Here is a 20412-nt window from a genome sequence, read left to right as displayed (position 1 = left end):
AAACTGTGAAGGAGCACAGAGAAGCCGATCCTTCAGGAGAAGAGAAGGTGACCATCGAAGCAGCCGCTACACACACACAAACACGCGCGGAATTCTTTCCGTTTGGATGCCATTCAGCATCGAGAAAGATCCGGAAAATAATCTGCCAGTTCCTCTGGGAATTTAAAAATACATTCATGTGAAAGAGTTTATTTTAATGTTTTCTATCCATGTAACACTGTGTATTTTTCAATCAAGTGCTATTAACAGATGGTTATCGAGTTAGCATTAACCACTGGTGAGCTTCCAGTATCGAGGAAAATGTGGAAATATCTAATCGTTAGTGAAAATAATCTGCCAGTTCCTCTGGGAAATTAAAATTACATTCATGTGAAAGAGTTTATTTTAATGTTTTCTATCCATGTAACACTGTGACCAAATACATTAGGTTTTGTGATTTTTCAATCAATCGTAATTAACAGGATAGCTTCTGAAGATTATTCTTCCCCATCAGTAGGATATTTCCGTATCCAATATTGGATGCATAAAACCTTGTGCCTCCAACGAAACGCTCTCGTTTTCGAAGTCCCCCAAATATTCATTCAGAATGAATTCAGATTCAACTTCAAACAAATGATCTCTAAATCAACGATAGTTCTACGTCACCCTTGCGGTTATACTATAGATATAACCCACTTCCTGTTTTTTTTATTGCAACATAATTTCATATTCAATTTTATGCAATCTCTTCAGTGTCTAATCAGAAATTTAATGAAAATTTATCCCATAATCATGCTGAGAACTTTATGAAGCACACGATCTCAATAATATTTTCGTATAGCCTCATTCTACCAGTGAATCCGGCACACATCCCATTTCATCATAAATATTCCATGAAAAACCAGCTCTCGGCTCTTGAATTCAGGTTCACACAATTTGCGTTTAACTCTCAATATCATGATTACTTCCAAACGGTTAACTTTTTTCCTATAGGTGAATCCGGATCGCGGCCCATTTCACCGTTATTATTTTTCATAAAACTGAGAATCCAGTGCTCGACTCTTGACTCAGATGCAGTTTACTCCATTCAGGGTTTTATTTATACTATCAGAATAAATGATTATCGAATCCCACTTCATTCTATAAAGATGAATCCGGAACACGTCCCATTTCATCATAAATATCCCATGAGAATCCAGCTCTCGGCTCTTGACTCAGGTTCACACAATTCGCGATTTATTTTTAGTGTCAGTATTTCATTTGAAAACAGTTTAAAATAAATTGTTGTTCATCATAGGTGAATCCGGAACGCGGCCCATTTCACCGTTACTTTTTTTTAGAACAAAATTTTCAATTCACACTTATTTCATTTTTCTGAAAACATAATTTTATTAATTTGAAAGTTGCTGAATGCTTGCTAGCTAATGGTAAGATCAAAGTTAAAATCAAAGCGTATCTTTGCGGAGTTTCGAATCACGACACTCCAGAAATGTTTTCGTCGCAATTAATTCCTTTTAAATAATTCCTGATTTAACTTTTACTAAGAATCCGGCCTTCAGCCCCTGACTCAGTTAAGAGACCCATTTTCTTGAATTAAAATCACTGGCATCACTGTACCGATTGACATAATCAATAATATTGAAACGATGTTTGTGTAGACTTACTGAATCGTTGATGCCGTTCCCCATATCCGGCATTTTACTTACGTTTGTGTGCCGTCCCTTGGATAACAATGTCATTTCTCCTATGTGTAGCTATTCCTGTTGCTTAATTTTTATAGCTAATCATTTTATTGGGAAACCACACACAACGATAATCATAAAACAGTATATATTATACTCTTCCCCAGCTTAGATTTCACGATCACTCTATTATGGAATCACACATGACTTATTTTTATTCATTCAACACACAACCGTCTAATTTCATGTCATCAATATTTCCTTCCCGTTCGTTTCATGATTCCGGTTCAATGTCATTGCATTACTAATACAATCACACTTCTCGAACCGGTGCGCAACGGCCATTAAATGGTCGACTTCAACCGCATGATTATACGGTAAGCGAGGATTGGAACTCTCTTCACTAATCAATCCAATACATGCCAACGAGTGCTTATACAGACTTATTTCGTCTTCACTACTACATAGTTCTACCACATATCTACTTCCGCTCTCTTTTATGATAATTACCACTACTACTTATCATTTTTCTGCAACTATAAGCGGCCATTACATAATCTTCCCTCACAATTCAGGCATTTTAAACGGTTTTTTTTAACACTTTTAGTTATCCGACATTTGTAAACGACATCAATCATTTCGCATGGTTTTCACTCTTCCACCAGACGCCTCATACTCCATCTTTTTTTTTTTTATATATAATGCACTTTCGAAGACATTACATTTTTACCCCACTATACTTACTGCACCAGAACAAATAAAAATTAAATCTCGCCGAAAACTCTCAAAATCAAATTACGCAATATCACCAGAATTAATCACGCTCCGTATAAATTTTCCTTCGCTCGCCACTGTAAAATCGTATTGTTCGGATATGGCATTGACTATACACGTCGTGTCTCATCGGTAGTAGAAGTAACAATGTCTTTATTTTCGTAGCGTAGCGTAGAGGTGTCAACAGGCGTATTTTATAATAGGGATGTACAAAACATAATTTATAGGAAACGGTTAATAATAAAAGATAGGACCGATACTACAGTAGTCACTTGGTGCAAGGTCCTGACTATACGGCGGATGCAAAAGAACCTCCCATCCGAGCTCCCGGAGCTTCTGGCGCGTCACCAAAGAAGTGTGTGGCCTGGCGTTGTCCTGATGGAAGACAATGCGGCCTCTGTTTATCAAAGATGGCCCCTTCTTCATGAGTGCTACCTTCAAGCGGTCCAGTTGTTGGCAGTACAGGTCCGAATTGAGCGTTTGGCCATAGAGAAGCAGCCCATAATAGATTATTCCTTGACAATCCCACCAAACACACAGCAGAACCTTCCTGGCCGTTAATGAGGGCTTGACCACCGTCTGAGCCGCTTCAGCGGGCTTCGACCACGACCGTTTGTGCTTCACGTTGTCGTAAGTGACCCACTTTTCATCGCCAGTCACCATCCGCTTCAGAAACGGGTCGATTTTGTTGCGATTCACATGCGTCGATAGGTCAAAGATGCTTTTTGCGTCAACGTGTGTGGCTTCTTTGTGAATCCAAGCTTCTTCAAATGGTTAATAACGGTTTGATGACTTATCCCCAACTCTTGGCCGATGCTACGGCTGCTACTATGCCGGTCTTTCTTGGCTAATTCAGCGATTTTGTCGCAATTTTCGACGACAGGCCTTCCGGAGCGTGGCGCATCTTCGACGACGTCTACACCAGAACGAAAACGTTGAAACCATCGTTGTGCGGTGGAAATGGAAACTGTATCGGGTCCATAAACTGCACACATTTTATTGGCAGCTTGAGATGCATTTTTGCCTTTGTCATAGTAGTACTGTAAAATATGTCGGATTTTCTCTTTATTTTGCTCCATATTTGCGACACTATAACTCACGAACGACTTAACCAAACAAAACAATGTCAAGGACTATATTACAGCTATAAAATACCTTTCCAACAAGCTATACTATGACTCGATACAATGAATACAACTAGAACTACGCGCTTACAACGACACCTCGCGGAAATACCGCAGGACTTTTTTGACAGCCTAATATTTGGTTTAAATGAGCCATTCGCGATTTGAAGCCACACCACTTCTCGTTTGGTGGTCATCGAAGCAACATGGTTGCCGCAGAGTGTCGAGCGGGAGAGGATTGTTTTCTTGACGGGCGAAGGAGGAGTATGGAATAGAGTTTCTTTCCACAAGGGCCCTTCTCAGGGTTAGAGGCGGAAACCAAGAATAGAATAGAATGAAAACACAGATGCGAGTGAGCTAGCATAAGGGTGGGTTTAGACTAGTGATATATTCATGTGAAGAAATATGATGAGATTTATAGAAATCACATCAACCGTTTACACTAGCGTGAACTTCTATAATGAATATATTCATATTTTCAGTGAATTCATTCACCTGAAGTAGAACTGCATCCAACTTTAGTGATTTCTCACCAGTGATAAATTCACAAGCGTTTACGTATGCTGAATTTATTCAAGTTATATATACCTCGAATAAGTGTATCATATTTATTCTCACCCGTTTACACCTATTTTCACGTGAATAAATCCATCTATAGCTATAGATCTCCCTAAAGCCGGGTTCAGACGGTGCGAGTAAGCATACGAGTCGGTCTGGTCAATTACTGCAGTGCAGCTACTCGCACCATGTGAACACATCATGCCAGTTAGTGTCATGTGTAATCCGGCGTGCGAGCTACTTCAAAGTTTTTTGAATTTACTCGCACTCGCATCCCTTAAACAGAATTTAGCGCTCGAATCAGGGATGCCAAACGTAAAGAAATGTCTCTATTTTTAAGATATTTGAAAATATGCGAAGATATTTATAGACTTGAAAATTATTGGTTTTCATTTTGAGATAGTTTTCTTGAGAATCTCTAATATAGAATCATTACCAGGCACAATTTTCATTCAAAATTCTCTCACAACTTGCAAAAAAAAGTATTGTTCTAAGAAACAGAATACATATTCGATTTAAAAAAGTACATTTTCATTATTTTAATTTTTGACGCGTATATATTCCACCTGCAAATCTACTATCATTTTCATTTCACAAATTGGTACACGAAGCTGCTGGCAAGGCGAAATAAATAAAAATTTTAAAAATCTTTTAGACTGTCATTTATAGCATCACATACTTCCGGAATTATCTTAGCTATGGATGCTTTCGAGATTCTAAAAAATATTGACAACAATCTGAACGATATTCCAAAAGAAAGGTACATCAATGTCGTTTTTTTTTTATTTCACTCATGCAGGTATAGCGTTGTATTGTTGGACCAATTAAATCCAACAGTGTTTCCACTTATTCAGGTGTTTTCTCAACACTGCTCTGTACTCTAGAGGATCATCATCGATGAGTTCCTTCAATATTGTATTTGTTGCTCCCTTTCCTTGCATCGAATTCCTGGCCCAAATCCTATTGCCTTTTTGCTTTTTCGGATAGTACCTTCAGTTCGAAGAAATTCAGCACAAAGTATTTTTATACACGGTCAGCGTGTATTTCGCGATAAAATTGTATAATGATAAATGCAACTAAAAACCTGATACGAAAACTGCCAATAGAGAAGTCGATTTTGGATCAATCATCCGTCAAATTCGGACCTGATTGCTGTTTCTGACTATTTAATGGACAGTTGAAAAATCATCTGGCATCCCTGGTATGCCAATGCTGTAGTATCTAGTTTATCGTCAGCAGCTCACACTGTGTGAACGGACAAGGTGAGTCAACCAATTGTCAAGCGAGTTCACCGGCCCAGTAGCTGCTCACTGTCAAGTCAGCTACTAGCAACGTATAAATGGGCCTTAATGTAAACCCGCCATAACACAATGAGCGGATATCATTCATGCCTAAAGCCGGGTTCAGACGGTGCGAGTAAGCATACGAGTCGGTCTAGTCAGTTACTGCAGTGCAGCTACTCACACCGTGTGAACACATCATGCCAGTTATTGTCATGTGTGATCCGGCGTGCGAGCTACTTCAAAGTTTTTTGAATTTACTCGCACTTGCATGCTTCACAACGTCAAAAACAGAATTTAGCGTTCGAATCAGTGATGCCAAATGTAATGAAATGTCTCTATTTTTAAGATATTTGAAAATATGTGAAGATATTTATAGACTTGAAAATTATTGGAAAAACAAATAAAACCCTCATAGTTTCTAAACGAAATAATTGTTATTTCGTTTTGCACGCTGGCGGGGCACGCTTTCTTTTTGAGATAGTTTTCTTGAGAATCTCTAATATAGAATCATTATCAGATCACAACTTACAAAAAAAAGTATTGTTCTAAGAAACAGAATACATATTCGATTTAAAAAAGTACATTTTCATTCATTATTAAAATTTTTGAAGCGTATCTATTGCACCTGCAAATCGACTATCATTTTCATTTCACAAAATAAATAAAATTTAAAAAAAAAATCTTTTAGACTACCATTTATAACATCACATCCTTTCGGAATTATCTGAGCTATGGATGTTTTCGAGATTCTAAAAAATATCGACAACAATCCCAACGATATTCCAAAACAAAGGCACATCAATGTCATTTCTAATTTAACTCTTGCAGGTACAGCATCCCTCATGACTGTATCTTGGCGTTGTATTCGTGGAGCAATTAAATCCAACAGTTTTTTCACTTGTTCAGGTGTTATTATCAACACTGCTCTGTAATCTCGGGGATCCTCATCGTAGAGTTCCTTCAATATTGTATTTGTTGCTCCTTTTCTTTGCATCTAATTCCTGGCCCGAATCCTTTTCTCTTTCTGCTTTTTCGGATAGTACCTTCAGTTCAAAGAAATTCAGCACAAAGTATGTATTTTTAAACACGATCAGCGTTTGTTTTGCTATAAAATTGTGTGATGATACATTCAACTGAAAACCTAAGATGAAAACTGCCAATAAAGAAGTCGATTTTGGACCAATCATTTGACAAATTCGGACCTGATTGCTGTTTCTGACTATTTGATGGACATTTGAAAAGTCGCCTGGCATCCCTGGTAAACCCGTGCCGTAGTATCTAGTTTCTCGCCAGCAGCTCACACTGTGTGAACGGACAAGGCGAGTCAACCAATTGTCAAGCGAGTCCACCGGGTCAGTAGCTGCTCATTGTCAAGTCAGCTACTAGCAACGTATAAATGGGCCTTAAAGCCGGGTTCAGACGGTGCGAGTAAGCATACGAGTCGGTCTAGTCAGTTACTGCAGTGCAGCTACTCACACCGTGTGAACACATCATGCCAGTTAGTGTCATGAGTAATCCGGCGTGCGAGCTACTTCAAAGTTTTTTGATTTTACTCGCACTCGCATCCCTAAAAACGTCAAAAACAGCATTTAGCGCTCGAATCGGGGATGCCAAACGTAAAGAAATGTCTCCATTTTGAAGATATTTCAAAATATTAACAAACTCGAAAATTCTTGGAAAACAAATAAAACCCACATAGTTTCTAAATAAAATCGTTGTTATTTTGTTTTATACTCTTTCTTTTTGAGATAGTTTTCTTGAAAACAAAAACATAAGCCATCCATGAGTGAAGACATCAGATGATAATTCCATATGCCGTGCAAGGATATTTGAGAAAGATACCTGGCATCCCTAATCAAAGATAGAATATCTATATTAAATGGCGGCATCCGTGTTTGTGAGGCAAATTTCTCTATCAGATTAGTATACTTGAAGGCAGTTTTAAACCGTTAAAATTTGAATGAAAATTTCATACATACATTATTTGACCATTTAAAGCACGTGACCCTGATCCTCAATAAACTATTTTCCTATATATTTTTTTTATATTTCCACCAAAACTTATCATTATAGTATAAAGTTATCATCAGACACAATTTTCGTTCAAGATTCACTCACTACTTGCAGAAAAAGTATTGTTCTATTAAACAGAATACATATTCGATTTGAAAAAGTTCATTTTCATTCATAATTTCAATTTTTGACGCGTATTTATTCCACCTGTAAATCAACTATCATTTTCACTTCACAAATCGGCACAAGAAGCTGCTGTCAAGGCGAAATACGAAGAGATAGTAGTCCGTGTGCATTCTGTTTGTTTGCATGTTTTTTCGTGTTAGCAGCAGCAGTTAAAAGCAAAAAAATGACGCAAAGATGGAATTCGGAACAAAATGAACACTTTGTGGAATTATATAAAGAACAAACCATTTTGTGGAACTGTATGGATCCCAATTATAAAAACAGAGATTTGCGTAAAGCCTCGCTTGAATACATTCGTTCAGAAGTGGGGTTATCGGATACGAAAGAAGTTACAAAAAAAATAAAAAATTTACGTTCTACATACAACCAGGAGAAATTAAAAATTGAGAAAAGCAAACGAAGCGGATGTGGTACTGATGAGATATATAAACCTTCCGTCCAATGGTTCGATGCCATGGATTACATCATGAATATTATTCATCTGAAGGAAAAACAAACAATAAGTAATCTAGTAAGTTATTTTCTTCTATTATATAATGCACTATAACACTAAATATATATATACATTACTAAATGATTCGATATTATACTATACTGCAACTATACTACACTATATTATACTGTATTCTCTAATTAATAAATCATATTATTTTGCCAAGTAACCGCTCCCTCGCTATTAAAGTAATGTTTATATTTATCTCTCATTTTCTCTGCAATAGCCTTTGATCTATTATTCATCCGTGAGCGTTGAATGCTTCGTAAACCCTCAATCTCTGACCTCCACTGCCCTAAATTAATTTCAAAATTTATTATGTCTTCATAGTCAATTGTTCCTGGTGGAGTATACGTTTTCGATGCAGACATACGCAACCAGTTGTGTAAAGTACATGCACATAAAACTATCTTCATTGCGGTATCCTCTCTAACCTGGATTGGTTTTCCCAAAATACGAAAACGAGATGCTAAAATGCCAAATCCATTTTCAACTATTCTCCTTGCTCTGCTCAATCTGTAGTTAAAAATCTTTTCTTCTTTAGTCGGTGTATTTTTATAGGGCTTCAATAAATACGGCTTTAATGGAAACGCATCATCACCTACTAAAACGCCATTTTCAGGCAATAGAATATTGTTTTCTAGATGAGAATATAAAGAGCATTTTTGAAATATCCCACCATCTGCGTTACGACCGTATGAGCCTATATCAACATATCTAAAACAATAATCGTGATCCACGATTGCCATTAACACTATGCTATTCGTTCCCTTATAGTTGTAATATTCACTACCACAATTAGGTGGTGCTTGAATTGTGATGTGCTTCCCATCAATAGCTCCATAGCAACCTGGGAAGTTCCACCTTGAATGGAATCCTACTCCTATATCTTGCCATTCTTCCTTATTCGGCATCTGAAAAATTAAAATATAATTGTTAGTTATGATTTCAATTAGAATAGTGTCATAAAATAAAATATTTTCAATTTCAGGAACCATTTCATGCATCAACATCTGGGAGCGATTTTGCTGAAGAAATTACAATAATCGATGAGGAGTACCTCGATGCTACTGATGAAAACAACGCTGATGAAATCCTACCAAAGAAGCCATCGAACAGAAGATCGAAGAAGAAATTGTCAACTGAGCAGTCTACAATACAAGCGGCCGTGAATGAACTGAAGGAACTGAATAATAATTTAACAGTGTCTGCCTCGAGTATGGGAGAACCAGAAGATGAATGTGAGGCAATTGGAAGACATGTTATAATGCAGCTCAGACAGTTATCCCCAATTGATAGAATTGATGCGACAGATGAAATACATGCAATTCTTTCTAGATACCGTAAGAATGCCCTCTGCGTCAGTAGAATGCAATACACATATTCTGATCACGAATATACTGAAACATCACAGGCGACTGTAGGTTTTCCACCAAGATCACCCTAACGTCCTACATCTTCACAATCAAATCAACAGTCGCAAATACTATAACCAAGTCATGCAATATTGTACTATTTTTAAGGATCACTTTCCATACAATAGAACTTAGATAATAAAAAAAGCTACTTACTTTAATAAAATCTTTTAGACTGAAATTTATAGCGTCACATACTTCCGGAATTATCTTAGCTATGGATGCCTTCGAGATTCTAAAAAATATCGACAATAATCTGAACGATATTCCAGAGGAGAGGTACACCAAAGTAATTTCTAATTTCACTCTTGCAGGTATAGCACCCCTCATAAGTGTATCTTGGCGTTGTATTTTTGGAGCAATTAAATCCAATAGTGTTTCCACTTGTTCTGGTGTTACTCTCAACACTGCTCTGTACTCTCGGGGATCATTATCGTAGAGTTCGTTCAGTATTGTATTTGTTGCTCCTTTTTTTTGCATCCAATTCCTGGCCCAAATCCTTTTGCCTTTCTGCTTTTTCCGAATAGTACCTTCAGCTCGAAGTAATTCAGCACAAAGTATTTTTGTAACCGCTTTTGTCACGGTACGAACTACAGTCAGCCGTGTTTTGCTGGACAACATTGTATACGGTATAAACTACGGTTAGCGTGTATTTCGGGATCAAATTGTGTGATAATAAATGCAACTGAAAACCTGAGATAAAAACTGCCAATAGAGATGTCGATTTCGGATCAATTATCTGTCAAATTCTGATCTGATTCCTGTTTCTCATTATTTGATGTACATTTGAAAAATCACCTGGCATCCCTGGTAAACCCGTGCTGTTGTATCTAGTTACATGCCAACAACTCACACTGTGTGAACAGACAAGGCGAGTCAACCGATTGTCAAGCGAGTCCACCGGGTCAGTAGCTGCTCACTGTCAAGTCAGCTACTAGCAACGTATAAATGGGCCTTAACGCTGAATTCACACACATACACACAGCTCGATACAAGGAGAGGATGCTCTCTGTATCGAGGTGTGCTACGACAAAGAAGAGCAGCATAAGAGAATTTTTCGTGCTAGTGCGGGTATGGAAGAGTATCCAGAATTTTGGAATATATATATACATTACATATATTTCGATAAACGTATATTTCATGAAAGTATGCTTTCAAATTCCAGTAGAGTAACCTTAAGCCGGGTTCAGACGGTGCGAGTAAGCATACGAGTCGGTCTGGTCAGTTACTGCAGTGCAGCTACTCGCACCATGTGAACACATCATGCCAGTTAGTGTCATGTGTAATCCGGCGTGCGAGCTACTTCAAAGTTTTTTGAATTTACTCGCACTCGCATCCCTTAAGGCCCATTTATACGTTGCTAGTAGCTGACTTGACAATGAGCAGCTACTGACCCGGTGGACTCGCTTGACAATTGGTTGACTCGCCTTGTCCGTTCACATAGTGTGAGCTGCTGGCGAGAAACTAGATACTACGGCACGGGTTTACCTGGGATGCCAGGCGATTTTTCAAATGTCCATCAAATAGTCAGAAACAGCAATCAGGTCCGAATTTGTCAAATGATTGGTCCGAAATCGACTTCTTTATTGGTAGTTTTCATCTTAGGTTTTCAGTTGAATGTATCATTACACAATTTTATAGAGATTACAGAGCAGTGTTGAGAATAACACCTGAACAAGTGGAAAAACTGTTGAATTTAATTGCTCCACAAATACAACGCCAAGATACACTCATGAAGGATGCTGTACCTGCAAGAGTGATAATATAAATGACATTGATATGCCTTTCTTCTGGAATATTGTTCAGATTGTTGTCGATATTTTTTAGAATCTCGAAAGCATCCATAGCTAAGATAATTCCGGAAGTATGTGATGCTTTAAATGATAGTCTAGAAGACTTTTTAAAATTTTATTCACACGCGTCAAAAATTAAAATAATGAATGAAAATGTACTTTTTTAAATCGAATATGTATTCTGTTTCTTAGAACCTTACTTTTTTTCGCAAGTTGTGAGTGAATTTTGAATGAAAATTGTGCCTGATAATGATTCTATATTAGACATTCTCCAGAAAACTATCTCAAAAAGAAAGCGTGCCCCGCCAGCGTGCAAAACAGAATAACAATGATTTCGTTAAGAAACTATGAGGGTTTTATTTGTTTTTCCAATAATTTTCAAGTCTATAAATATCTTCGCATATTTTCAAATATCTTAAAAATAGAGACATTTCTTTACATTTGGCATCCCTGATTCGAACGCTAAATTCTGTTTTTGACGTTTTGAAGCATGCGAGTGCGAGTAAATTCAAAAAACTTTGAAGTAGCTCGCACGCCGGATCACACATGACAATAACTGGCATGATGTGTTCACACGGTGTGAGTAGCTGCACTGCAGTAACTGACTAGACCGACTCGTATGCTTGCTCGCACCGTCTGAACCCGGCTTTAAACAGAATTTAGCGCTCGAATCAGGGATGCCAAACGTAAAGAAATGTCTCTATTTTTAAGATATTTGAAAATATGCGAAGATATTTATAGACTTGAAAATTATTGGTTTTCATTTTGAGATAGTTTTCTTGAGAATCTCTAATATAGAATCATTACCAGGCACAATTTTCATTCAAAATTCTCTCACAACTTGCAAAAAAAGTATTGTTCTAAGAAACAGAATACATATTCGATTTAAAAAAGTACATTTTCTTTATTTTAATTTTTGACGCGTATATATTCCACCTGCAAATCTACTATCATTTTCATTTCACAAATTGGTACACGAAGCTGCTGGCAAGGCGAAATAAATAAAAATTTTAAAAATCTTTTAGACTGTCATTTATAGCATCACATACTTCCGGAATTATCTTAGCTATGGATGCTTTCGAGATTCTAAAAAATATTGACAACAATCTGAACGATATTCCAAAAGAAAGGTACATCAATGTCGTTTTTTTTTTTATTTCACTCATGCAGGTATAGCGTTGTATTGTTGGACCAATTAAATCCAACAGTGTTTCCACTTATTCAGGTGTTTTCTCAACACTGCTCTGTACTATAGAGGATAATCATCGATGAGTTCCTTCAATATTGTATTTGTTGCTCCCTTTCCTTGCATCGAATTCCTGGCCCAAATCCTATTGCCTTTTTGCTTTTTCGGATAGTACCTTCAGTTCGAAGAAATTCAGCACAAAGTATTTTTATACACGGTCAGCGTGTATTTCGCGATAAAATTGTATTATGATAAATGCAACTAAAAACCTGATACGAAAACTGCCAATAGAGAAGTCGATTTTGGAACAATCATCCGTCAAATTCGGACCTGATTGCTGTTTCTGACTATTTAATGGACAGTTGAAAAATCATCTGGCATCCCTGGTATGCCAATGCTGTAGTATCTAGTTTATCGTCAGCAGCTCACACTGTGTGAACGGACAAGGTGAGTCAACCAATTGTCAAGCGAGTTCACCGGCCCAGTAGCTGCTCACTGTCAAGTCAGCTACTAGCAACGTATAAATGGGCCTTTACTGTTGCATGTGGTGGGGTTCGATCACATCTCAAGCGGAATATAGGAGCAAAAGGATTCATAGTTTGTTATCGATATCTAAGTAGGAAGGAGAATGTCTGATGCTAGTTGAACCAAATAAACGAGAAGTACTGGTAGCTATCGACTCTACTCGACTTTCGTGTCTTCTGAAGTAATAAAAAATTAAATAGCTAAAAAAGATATTACAAAATATTCTAAAATATTCTATATATTCTAAAATAACATCCGAAGTGATAAACAAGTCGATTGAATAATATAATGATGCAGTTCTACGTCGAAAACTGCGGTCGTGTCCTAGATACAACCCATTACCCTTTTTTTCAAGTTTATTGATTTTTTTTAAAATAGTAAAGTTACGAAATTATGATTTTTATAGGTTCATGCGATAGAGAGATGCATACAGATTGTATTCATATAAACATAGATTGGATAAGTAGAACTTGAGATATCGTGTAAGCGAGTTTGAAAACACATGTTTCGAGAAAAACGTGTTGAAGTCAATTGTTATGGCCGTACTAGATAAGATATCGCATCACTAAAATGCCTATAACTTGGTAAATAGTGAGATTTCCGAAAAATCTCTTCTATGGTATATTCCTCAATGTTTGCATTAGAGAAATATGAAGAAAAAATTGTTTTTTTTTTCAAATTTCTAGACTAGAATACCCTTTTAAAGAACGCAAAATTGTGCTAATTTTAAATCCGACCGGATTCCGGAATAAGGGTTTATTTTACCGAAAAACACTTGAAGGGACTTATCTCAATCTGCGATTCGTTTGATAAACGCGACGAAAATACATATTTGTAGCAAATTGTAAAGGGCAAATCATTCACAAGGATGTTGAGTTAAAAAAAAAATCTTAGCAAGTGAATGTATCCCCGAAGCAGGTTTTCGCTTGAAGAAAGTTATGGCTGGGTCTAATAGAACTGGAAGAAAATCTGTATCATGAGCTTCTACCAAGCAACTAGTTTCGATGAATTCCAACAAGTACTGCTAGCAGCTGAACGTATTAAAATTAACGATCCAAAACGCTTCTAGGGCAATTCTAAAACTCCACCCGCCTTACTCACCAGATATTGCAAAATAGAAACAAGCTTGAAATGAAATTTGAACGAAAAAAAAAAGACGGGTGGGTAATGTCGGGGACATAACCGGAGTGACGTAGGACTATTCAAAGGGGACAGCTTTTGTTAAATATATATTTTAAATATATTGTTTTATTTTCTTCTCCTACGTGAATACCTACCTATCTACCTGAAAAATGGATTAGTTTACTGTTTACTCTTTATGAATATGTTGATGGTTCTGAAAAGAACCTTTGGTGTTGTGTTTTTGTTATCACTCGATATTCCCATCTTGTTCGGTTAAACCTTCCTGTTTAGCTATTGCGTTTGCCACTCGCCACAGCTTTCACAGTTGGAAAATTTCTTCCCATCCAGCTTGTGACATGTTGTTCAGTAAATTACATTTAATGCGACGTGCCGGAGAAACACTTTGCCACTCACTGAAACTAATTGTTGCCTTGATGAGCGCCGAACCGAAGCTGCTCTGTTCTTGATGCGGGTTTTCTGATTGTCGTGAGCAGCTTTGCAAGCCAACTCGAGCACTCCGACGGCCGAAACTCTATAATCGCTGTTAGGTATACTGGTGCTCCGGCACCAATCCGTTCGGCCTAGTTACCCTTGCGGAGCAATCAGTGAATGCGACCAACAGGGAACTGGAGACCTGCACGGTTCGAGTGAGACTTTGCCTTTCCCTAAACTTGTCCTCCTTTGTTACGTCCACGATGCCGATGCCGTACAACCACACGGGTTTACGGTTTGAAAGAAAATAAGATATTTTTTGGGGTCCGCGTGTTTTATACTCTAGCGGTACACACTCACAGGATAGAGACAAATCGGTAGACTTAGCCAGAGGGACGAGTCCAACGAGGCGAACGAATGAGCGTTAAAAGGGAACGATGGCAAAAAAATACATTCATTACGATTTGTTCGCTCGTTGGATTCACATGCAGGCTAAAAAGGGTCCTTTTCAGGATCACAAAATTATATTCAATCTAAAGAGTTTATTGTTTTGTTATCACTCGATATCCTCATCTTGTTCGGCTAAACCTTCCTGTTTAGAGATTTGTTGCCACTCGCCACAGCTTTCACAGTTGGAAAATTTCTTCCCATCCAGCTTTGTCACATGTTGTACAGTAAATTACATTCAATGCGACGTGCCGAAGCGCCACTCAGTATCGCATTGGAGGCGATTTTAACCTGTAATTGAACATTTGCGATGACAGTGGTACAGTGTCGACTTTCAATGTGGGGTCATAATTTGGATCTCTATGTTTACAAAAATTTCCAACTAAATAAGTCGCATTACATGTCCGTCCAATTAGTTTAATGTCGAACTAATTGTAAATTACTGTACTTTCAATCTGGAAACAATTTAAGAATTGGTGAAAAATGAATAATCAGGAAAGTCCCCAACTATCAATAAGCTCAGAACAACTGTCAAATTCACATACTCATCAGATCCTGGCAAACAAATTATGAAAAAATCAATTTGTGTTTTATTATTATTTTGGATAATGTTTTAGAAAGCATTTTTTTTTTTTTTTTTTTTATTGAAAATATCTTCGCTATAAAAATGTAACGCACAGACATAACTTATCAGTTAATTCTAATTTTAAACAAATTTTTGGTCATTCCAAAGTCAAAAAAATCTGAAACTTCGTTGAAGCGATTGCAGCAGACGTCCAGAGGATTATTCATCCCATATAAGGTGCGATGGTTTGAACGACGGAAAAAATCCACTTGACGCGTCACCCGAAGAGGAATGTTGAAGCGTAATTTCCCAAGTAAGTCAACACAATCGACGTGGTTTGTCAGAACATCAAATATGAGCATACGTTGAAGGAGTATTCGTCTGCTTGATAGTGTCGGTAGGTCGATCAACATGCATCGGCTTTCATAAGATGGCAGGATCGTCCTATCCCTCCAGTTTAGGCGCCTTAGAGCATATCGAACAAAATGCTTTTGAATCCGTTCGATCCGGTTGATGTGAACAGCGTGATACGGAGCCCAAACCTGCACTCCATATTCTAATACACTGCGCACAAGTGAGCAGTACAACGTTTTCAAACTATACACGTCCTTTAAGTGATTTGTGGTGCGCTTCAGGAATCCAAGTATAGAATACGCTTTGGCCGCTACTGCGGCGATGTGTTCAGTGAATCTCAATTTGCTGTCGACAAGTATTCCAAGGTCCTTTACTGTGCTGGTACGTTTCAAAATTGTGTTTCCCATTTTGTAGTCGATAAAAAGCGGAATACGAGAACGGCTGAAAGAAATCACATAGCATTTGTTGGCATTGACTTCCATTCCATTTAATCGGCACCATTCCAATAGCGACTCGATGTCCATTTGAAGTGCGTAGCAATCCAGAGTCGATGTAACTACTCGGTAGAACTTTAAATCGTCAGCGTACAACAGCTTCTTAGATTTTAGCTTCGTGCAGAGGTCGTTAATGAAGAGAACAAACAGCAAGGGTCCGAGTATGCTGCCTTGAGGAACTCCGGACCGTATATGAACAGGATCAGAGCAGGAATCGCCTATCTTAACGAAGGAGATGCGGCCCGTGAGGTATGAACAGATCCATTGTGTAAGCCACTCTGGAAGTCCCATACGTCCGAGCTTCTCAACTTACTGTATTTCCTAAACTCTTTTTTGGAAGGTTTAATGGCCCTGAAGAGCGCCTTGTTTTATGGAATGGTTCCAATTTAGAAAACTTAGTACTCGTGGTATTGAAGAAAACCATTTCGAACGCCCTCGATGCCGCCTTGTTCTGGATTTGCCACCAAAGCAGTTTGTATAAAGAACAAACTTTTTTCTTCTGCTACCTGATGCCGTTTTGCGATTGCGTTTGCCACTCGCCACTCGCTGCAACTGCCTGTTGTCTTGATGTCCACCGAACCGAATGTGTTCTGTTCCGAATGCGGGTTTTCTTATCGTCGCGAGCAGCTTTGCCAGCTAACTCGATCACTTCGGCGGCCGAAACTATATAACGCCGGCTAGGTGGACTGGTGCACTGGTACTAACGCGCTCGGCCTAGCTACCCTTGCGGGGAACTCCAGATCAACACGATTCGAGCGGGATTTTGCCTTTCCCTTCACTTTTCCTCCTTTACCATGTCCAGACATGGCTGCTTGGGTTGGTTTGTTGATGTGTTGTGATGCGAACCGATGTGGTGTACGGTTTGAATGAGAATGATCGTTACGGCAGCGGAGCGGGGATTTTTAAGCTGACTGGGGAGTGTTACGCATGTGTGAGACTGCGACCAATGTTTCGTTCATTTATTTCTTTTTCCTTCCCAATCGTGCTTCATTCTATTTCGCTGCTGCTCTGGTTGCCCGTTTTGGTCGGTACGATTTGAGGAGCACAAAATGGACCAATCAAAAATGGGCACATAGTGCATTTTGACAATGCTTGATATTTCACAATTATTCAATTATTTATCTCAAGAAAAATGAAATGTTATTCGTTATGATAGATGCGTAGATATATTTCCTATCAATTGATGCAAAAACCTTTGCGATCTATTGAGAAATACTCGAGTTATAAGCGTTCCAAATCTTGCATTTTTTTCCTACTTGTTCAGTGCCTAGATTTCCATTTCACCACCTATATCTTCCGATTAGACGTAGTCCTACGTCAAAAAGAATTTCTTGATTTTTTCCTCATAACCGGAGGAATGTCCACGTGGACAACAGGGGGATGAGTATAAGGAATGTCCACGGAGGGGGAGAGGGGTGTCTAAAGTCATGCTTTGCCCCCCCCCCCTTACACCTTGGTACAGAAATGCAAGACGTAGTCTATGTCAAAAAGATCTGAAGTAACTTACTACTGCGGCCCCAAATCAAGGTAAACGAGTAAAATATCGATAAAAATCATGAAAAAACTATTTTAGCCGTCTAGACATGAACATAAAAACATTGTTTAGTAAATACTTATGAGAAGTTTACAAACGACACACATGGCAAAATTTAATACGACTGCAAAGTATTAAATTTATAAGTTCAATTTCGAAGCATAATCTTCTGCATAGCTGTTATGAATTTGGCGATGTTGATGGTATCCACGTAAAAATTTCCATTCACTGTACTTAAAATATAGATAGTGTTATTTATTCATTATGAAGCAAGCCGATGACGCAGGCTTTTGCATCTTTTCGCCTTAAATTGAACATGAGAATGCAGTACTACACGCAACATATGAATGCCGTGAAAGAAACAGACTGATCACAAGGGAGCTTGGGCACAAGCGTATTGTGTTTCGTTTACAAACAAAACACAGTAGACTTTCAAGATGGCTGAAGAGTGGTTTTAGCAAGTTGGCCCACCTTTGGATATACTTCTAGGCGCCTTGGAAAAAACTAGTTTCGAGAAAAACGCGTTTGAAGCTCATTATTATGGCCCATTATTATACCGCATCACTAAAATGGCTCTAACTCGGTAAATAATAGTATTTTCGATAAGTTCATTCTAGAGTATATTCTTGAATGCCTAAACTACATAAATATAAAGGATTTTTTTTTATTTTTTCAAATTTCTAGACTAGAATACTGGAGTCGGGTTGAGAAACATACCGGAGTGGACGTGTGCTTTTTCGCTCTGTGATGTGTTGTTTGTGCGGTTGCGGTTGGGCGGATTTCTATCGTTCAAAAGTGTTACAGTTTGTGAAATGGATGAAAAATGCTGTCTGTTCTACAGAAGTTAAAAGATGTGAAATTTTGCTTAATTGCATCGCTAATTGCAGAAATAAAAATGAGTAATGGTTCACCGGGTCGAACGAAGCCATTTTTCCAGTTCGCTGTTAGTGAGAGTTTTCTAGTCGTTATGCTTTCTCAATCTGCTTTTGTTCTTTGCACTCTCGGCCTCGGTTTCGTTCTCAGTCTTCGCGCTCTCGGTTGCGCAGTGCGTTTTTAATCGTCGCTCTCTGCTCGCGATATTCGCTTACATCGCCGCAGTGAACATATCACAACAAAAGGAATTGCTGACATGGCTGGGCTGAGGATAGACCGATATGGGCTAAGTTTTTATTTTCAGTTTCACATCTCATACATATTATATATATTATATACATATAGCATTCTTTGAATGCGGATCCCGGAGACCGTTAATGTTTTTTGACGTAGGACTACGTCTAACCGGAAGATATAGGGGGTGAAATGGAAATCTAGGCACTGAACAAGTAGGAAAAAATGCAAGATTTGGAACGCTTATAACTCGAGCATTTCTCAATAGATCGCAAAGGTTTTTGCATCAATTGATAGGAAATATATCTACGCATCTATCATAACGAATAACATTTCATTTTTCTTGAGATAAATAATTGAATAATTGTGAAATATCAAGCATTGTCAAAATGCACTATGTGCCCATTTTTGATTGGTCCATTTTGTGCTCCTCAAATCGTACCGACCAAAACGGGCAACCAGAGCAGCAGTGAAATAGAATGAAGCACGATGGAAATGAAAAAGAAAAAAATGAACGAAACATTGGTCGCAGTCTCACACATGCGTAATTCTCGAGCCAGCCAGTCAGCTTAAAAATCCCCGCTCCGCTGCCGTAACGATGCTTTTTTTCAGCCATTCTTTGTGTGGACACCGACTGGACAACATCGTTGCTGGACGGGCTGGACGGCGAGGGATCGAGTGCCTTTCTCAAGGCAAGAGGGCGGAGGTGGTAGCGCTGGAGTAGAATAGAGTAGAGTTTTCAAAGGGCCTTTCTCAAGGCTAGAGACGAATGAACTGCAAAAGTTTAAAGTCTCTATAATACAATACCTTCCTTCCTTCACAACACATCAACAAACCAACCCAAGCAGCCATGTCTGGACATGGTAAAGGAGGAAAAGTGAAGGGAAAGGCAAAATCCCGCTCGAATCGTGTTGATCTGGAGTTCCCCGCAAGGGTAGCTAGGCCGAGCGCGTTAGTACCAGTGCACCAGTCCACCTAGCCGGCGTTATATAGTTTCGGCCGCCGAAGTGATCGAGTTAGCTGGCAAAGCTGCTCGCGACGATAATAAAACCCGCATTCGGAACAGAACACATTCGGTTCGGTGGACATCAAGACAACAGGCAGTTGCAGCGAGTGGCGAGTGGCAAACGCAATCGCAAAACGGCATCAGGTAGCAGAAGAAAAAAGTTTGTTCTTTATACAAACTGCTTTGGTGGCAAATCCAGAACAAGGCGGCATCGAGGGCGTTCGAAATGGTACAATACCACGAGTACTAAGTTTTCTAAATTGGAACCATTCCATAAAACAAGGCGCTTTTCAGGGCCATTAAACCTTCCAAAAAAGAGTTTAGGAAATACAGTTCAATG

The 20412-nt window shown here is 38.5% G+C and overlaps 1 protein-coding gene across 3 annotated transcripts; it reads left to right on the top strand.

Moving 5' to 3' along the window:
• Nucleotides 1-5513: 5513 nt before the first annotated feature.
• LOC129762678 (uncharacterized) lies at nucleotides 5514-10415 on the top strand. 3 transcript variants are annotated; one of them, XM_055761165.1, is made up of 3 exons: nucleotides 6803-8110; nucleotides 9084-9373; nucleotides 9431-10415. In XM_055761165.1, the coding sequence occupies exons 1-3, from the start codon at nucleotides 7763-7765 to the stop codon at nucleotides 9537-9539; spliced, it is 747 nt and encodes a 248-aa protein (XP_055617140.1). In that variant the 5' UTR covers nucleotides 6803-7762; the 3' UTR covers nucleotides 9540-10415. The 3 variants fall into 3 exon arrangements, 2 of the variants coding, with proteins under 2 accessions (XP_055617140.1, XP_055617139.1); XR_008740692.1 differs by having other exon boundaries at nucleotides 5514-9027; nucleotides 9084-10415; XM_055761164.1 differs by having other exon boundaries at nucleotides 6807-8110; nucleotides 9084-10415.
• Nucleotides 10416-20412: the final 9997 nt, after the last annotated feature.

Source organism: Toxorhynchites rutilus, chromosome 1, assembly GCF_029784135.1.
Source record: "Toxorhynchites rutilus septentrionalis strain SRP chromosome 1, ASM2978413v1, whole genome shotgun sequence".
Lineage (NCBI taxonomy): Eukaryota > Metazoa > Arthropoda > Insecta > Diptera > Culicidae > Toxorhynchites > Toxorhynchites rutilus.
Note: the sequence above shows the minus strand (reverse complement) of the source record. Positions and strands in the feature narration are given on the sequence as shown.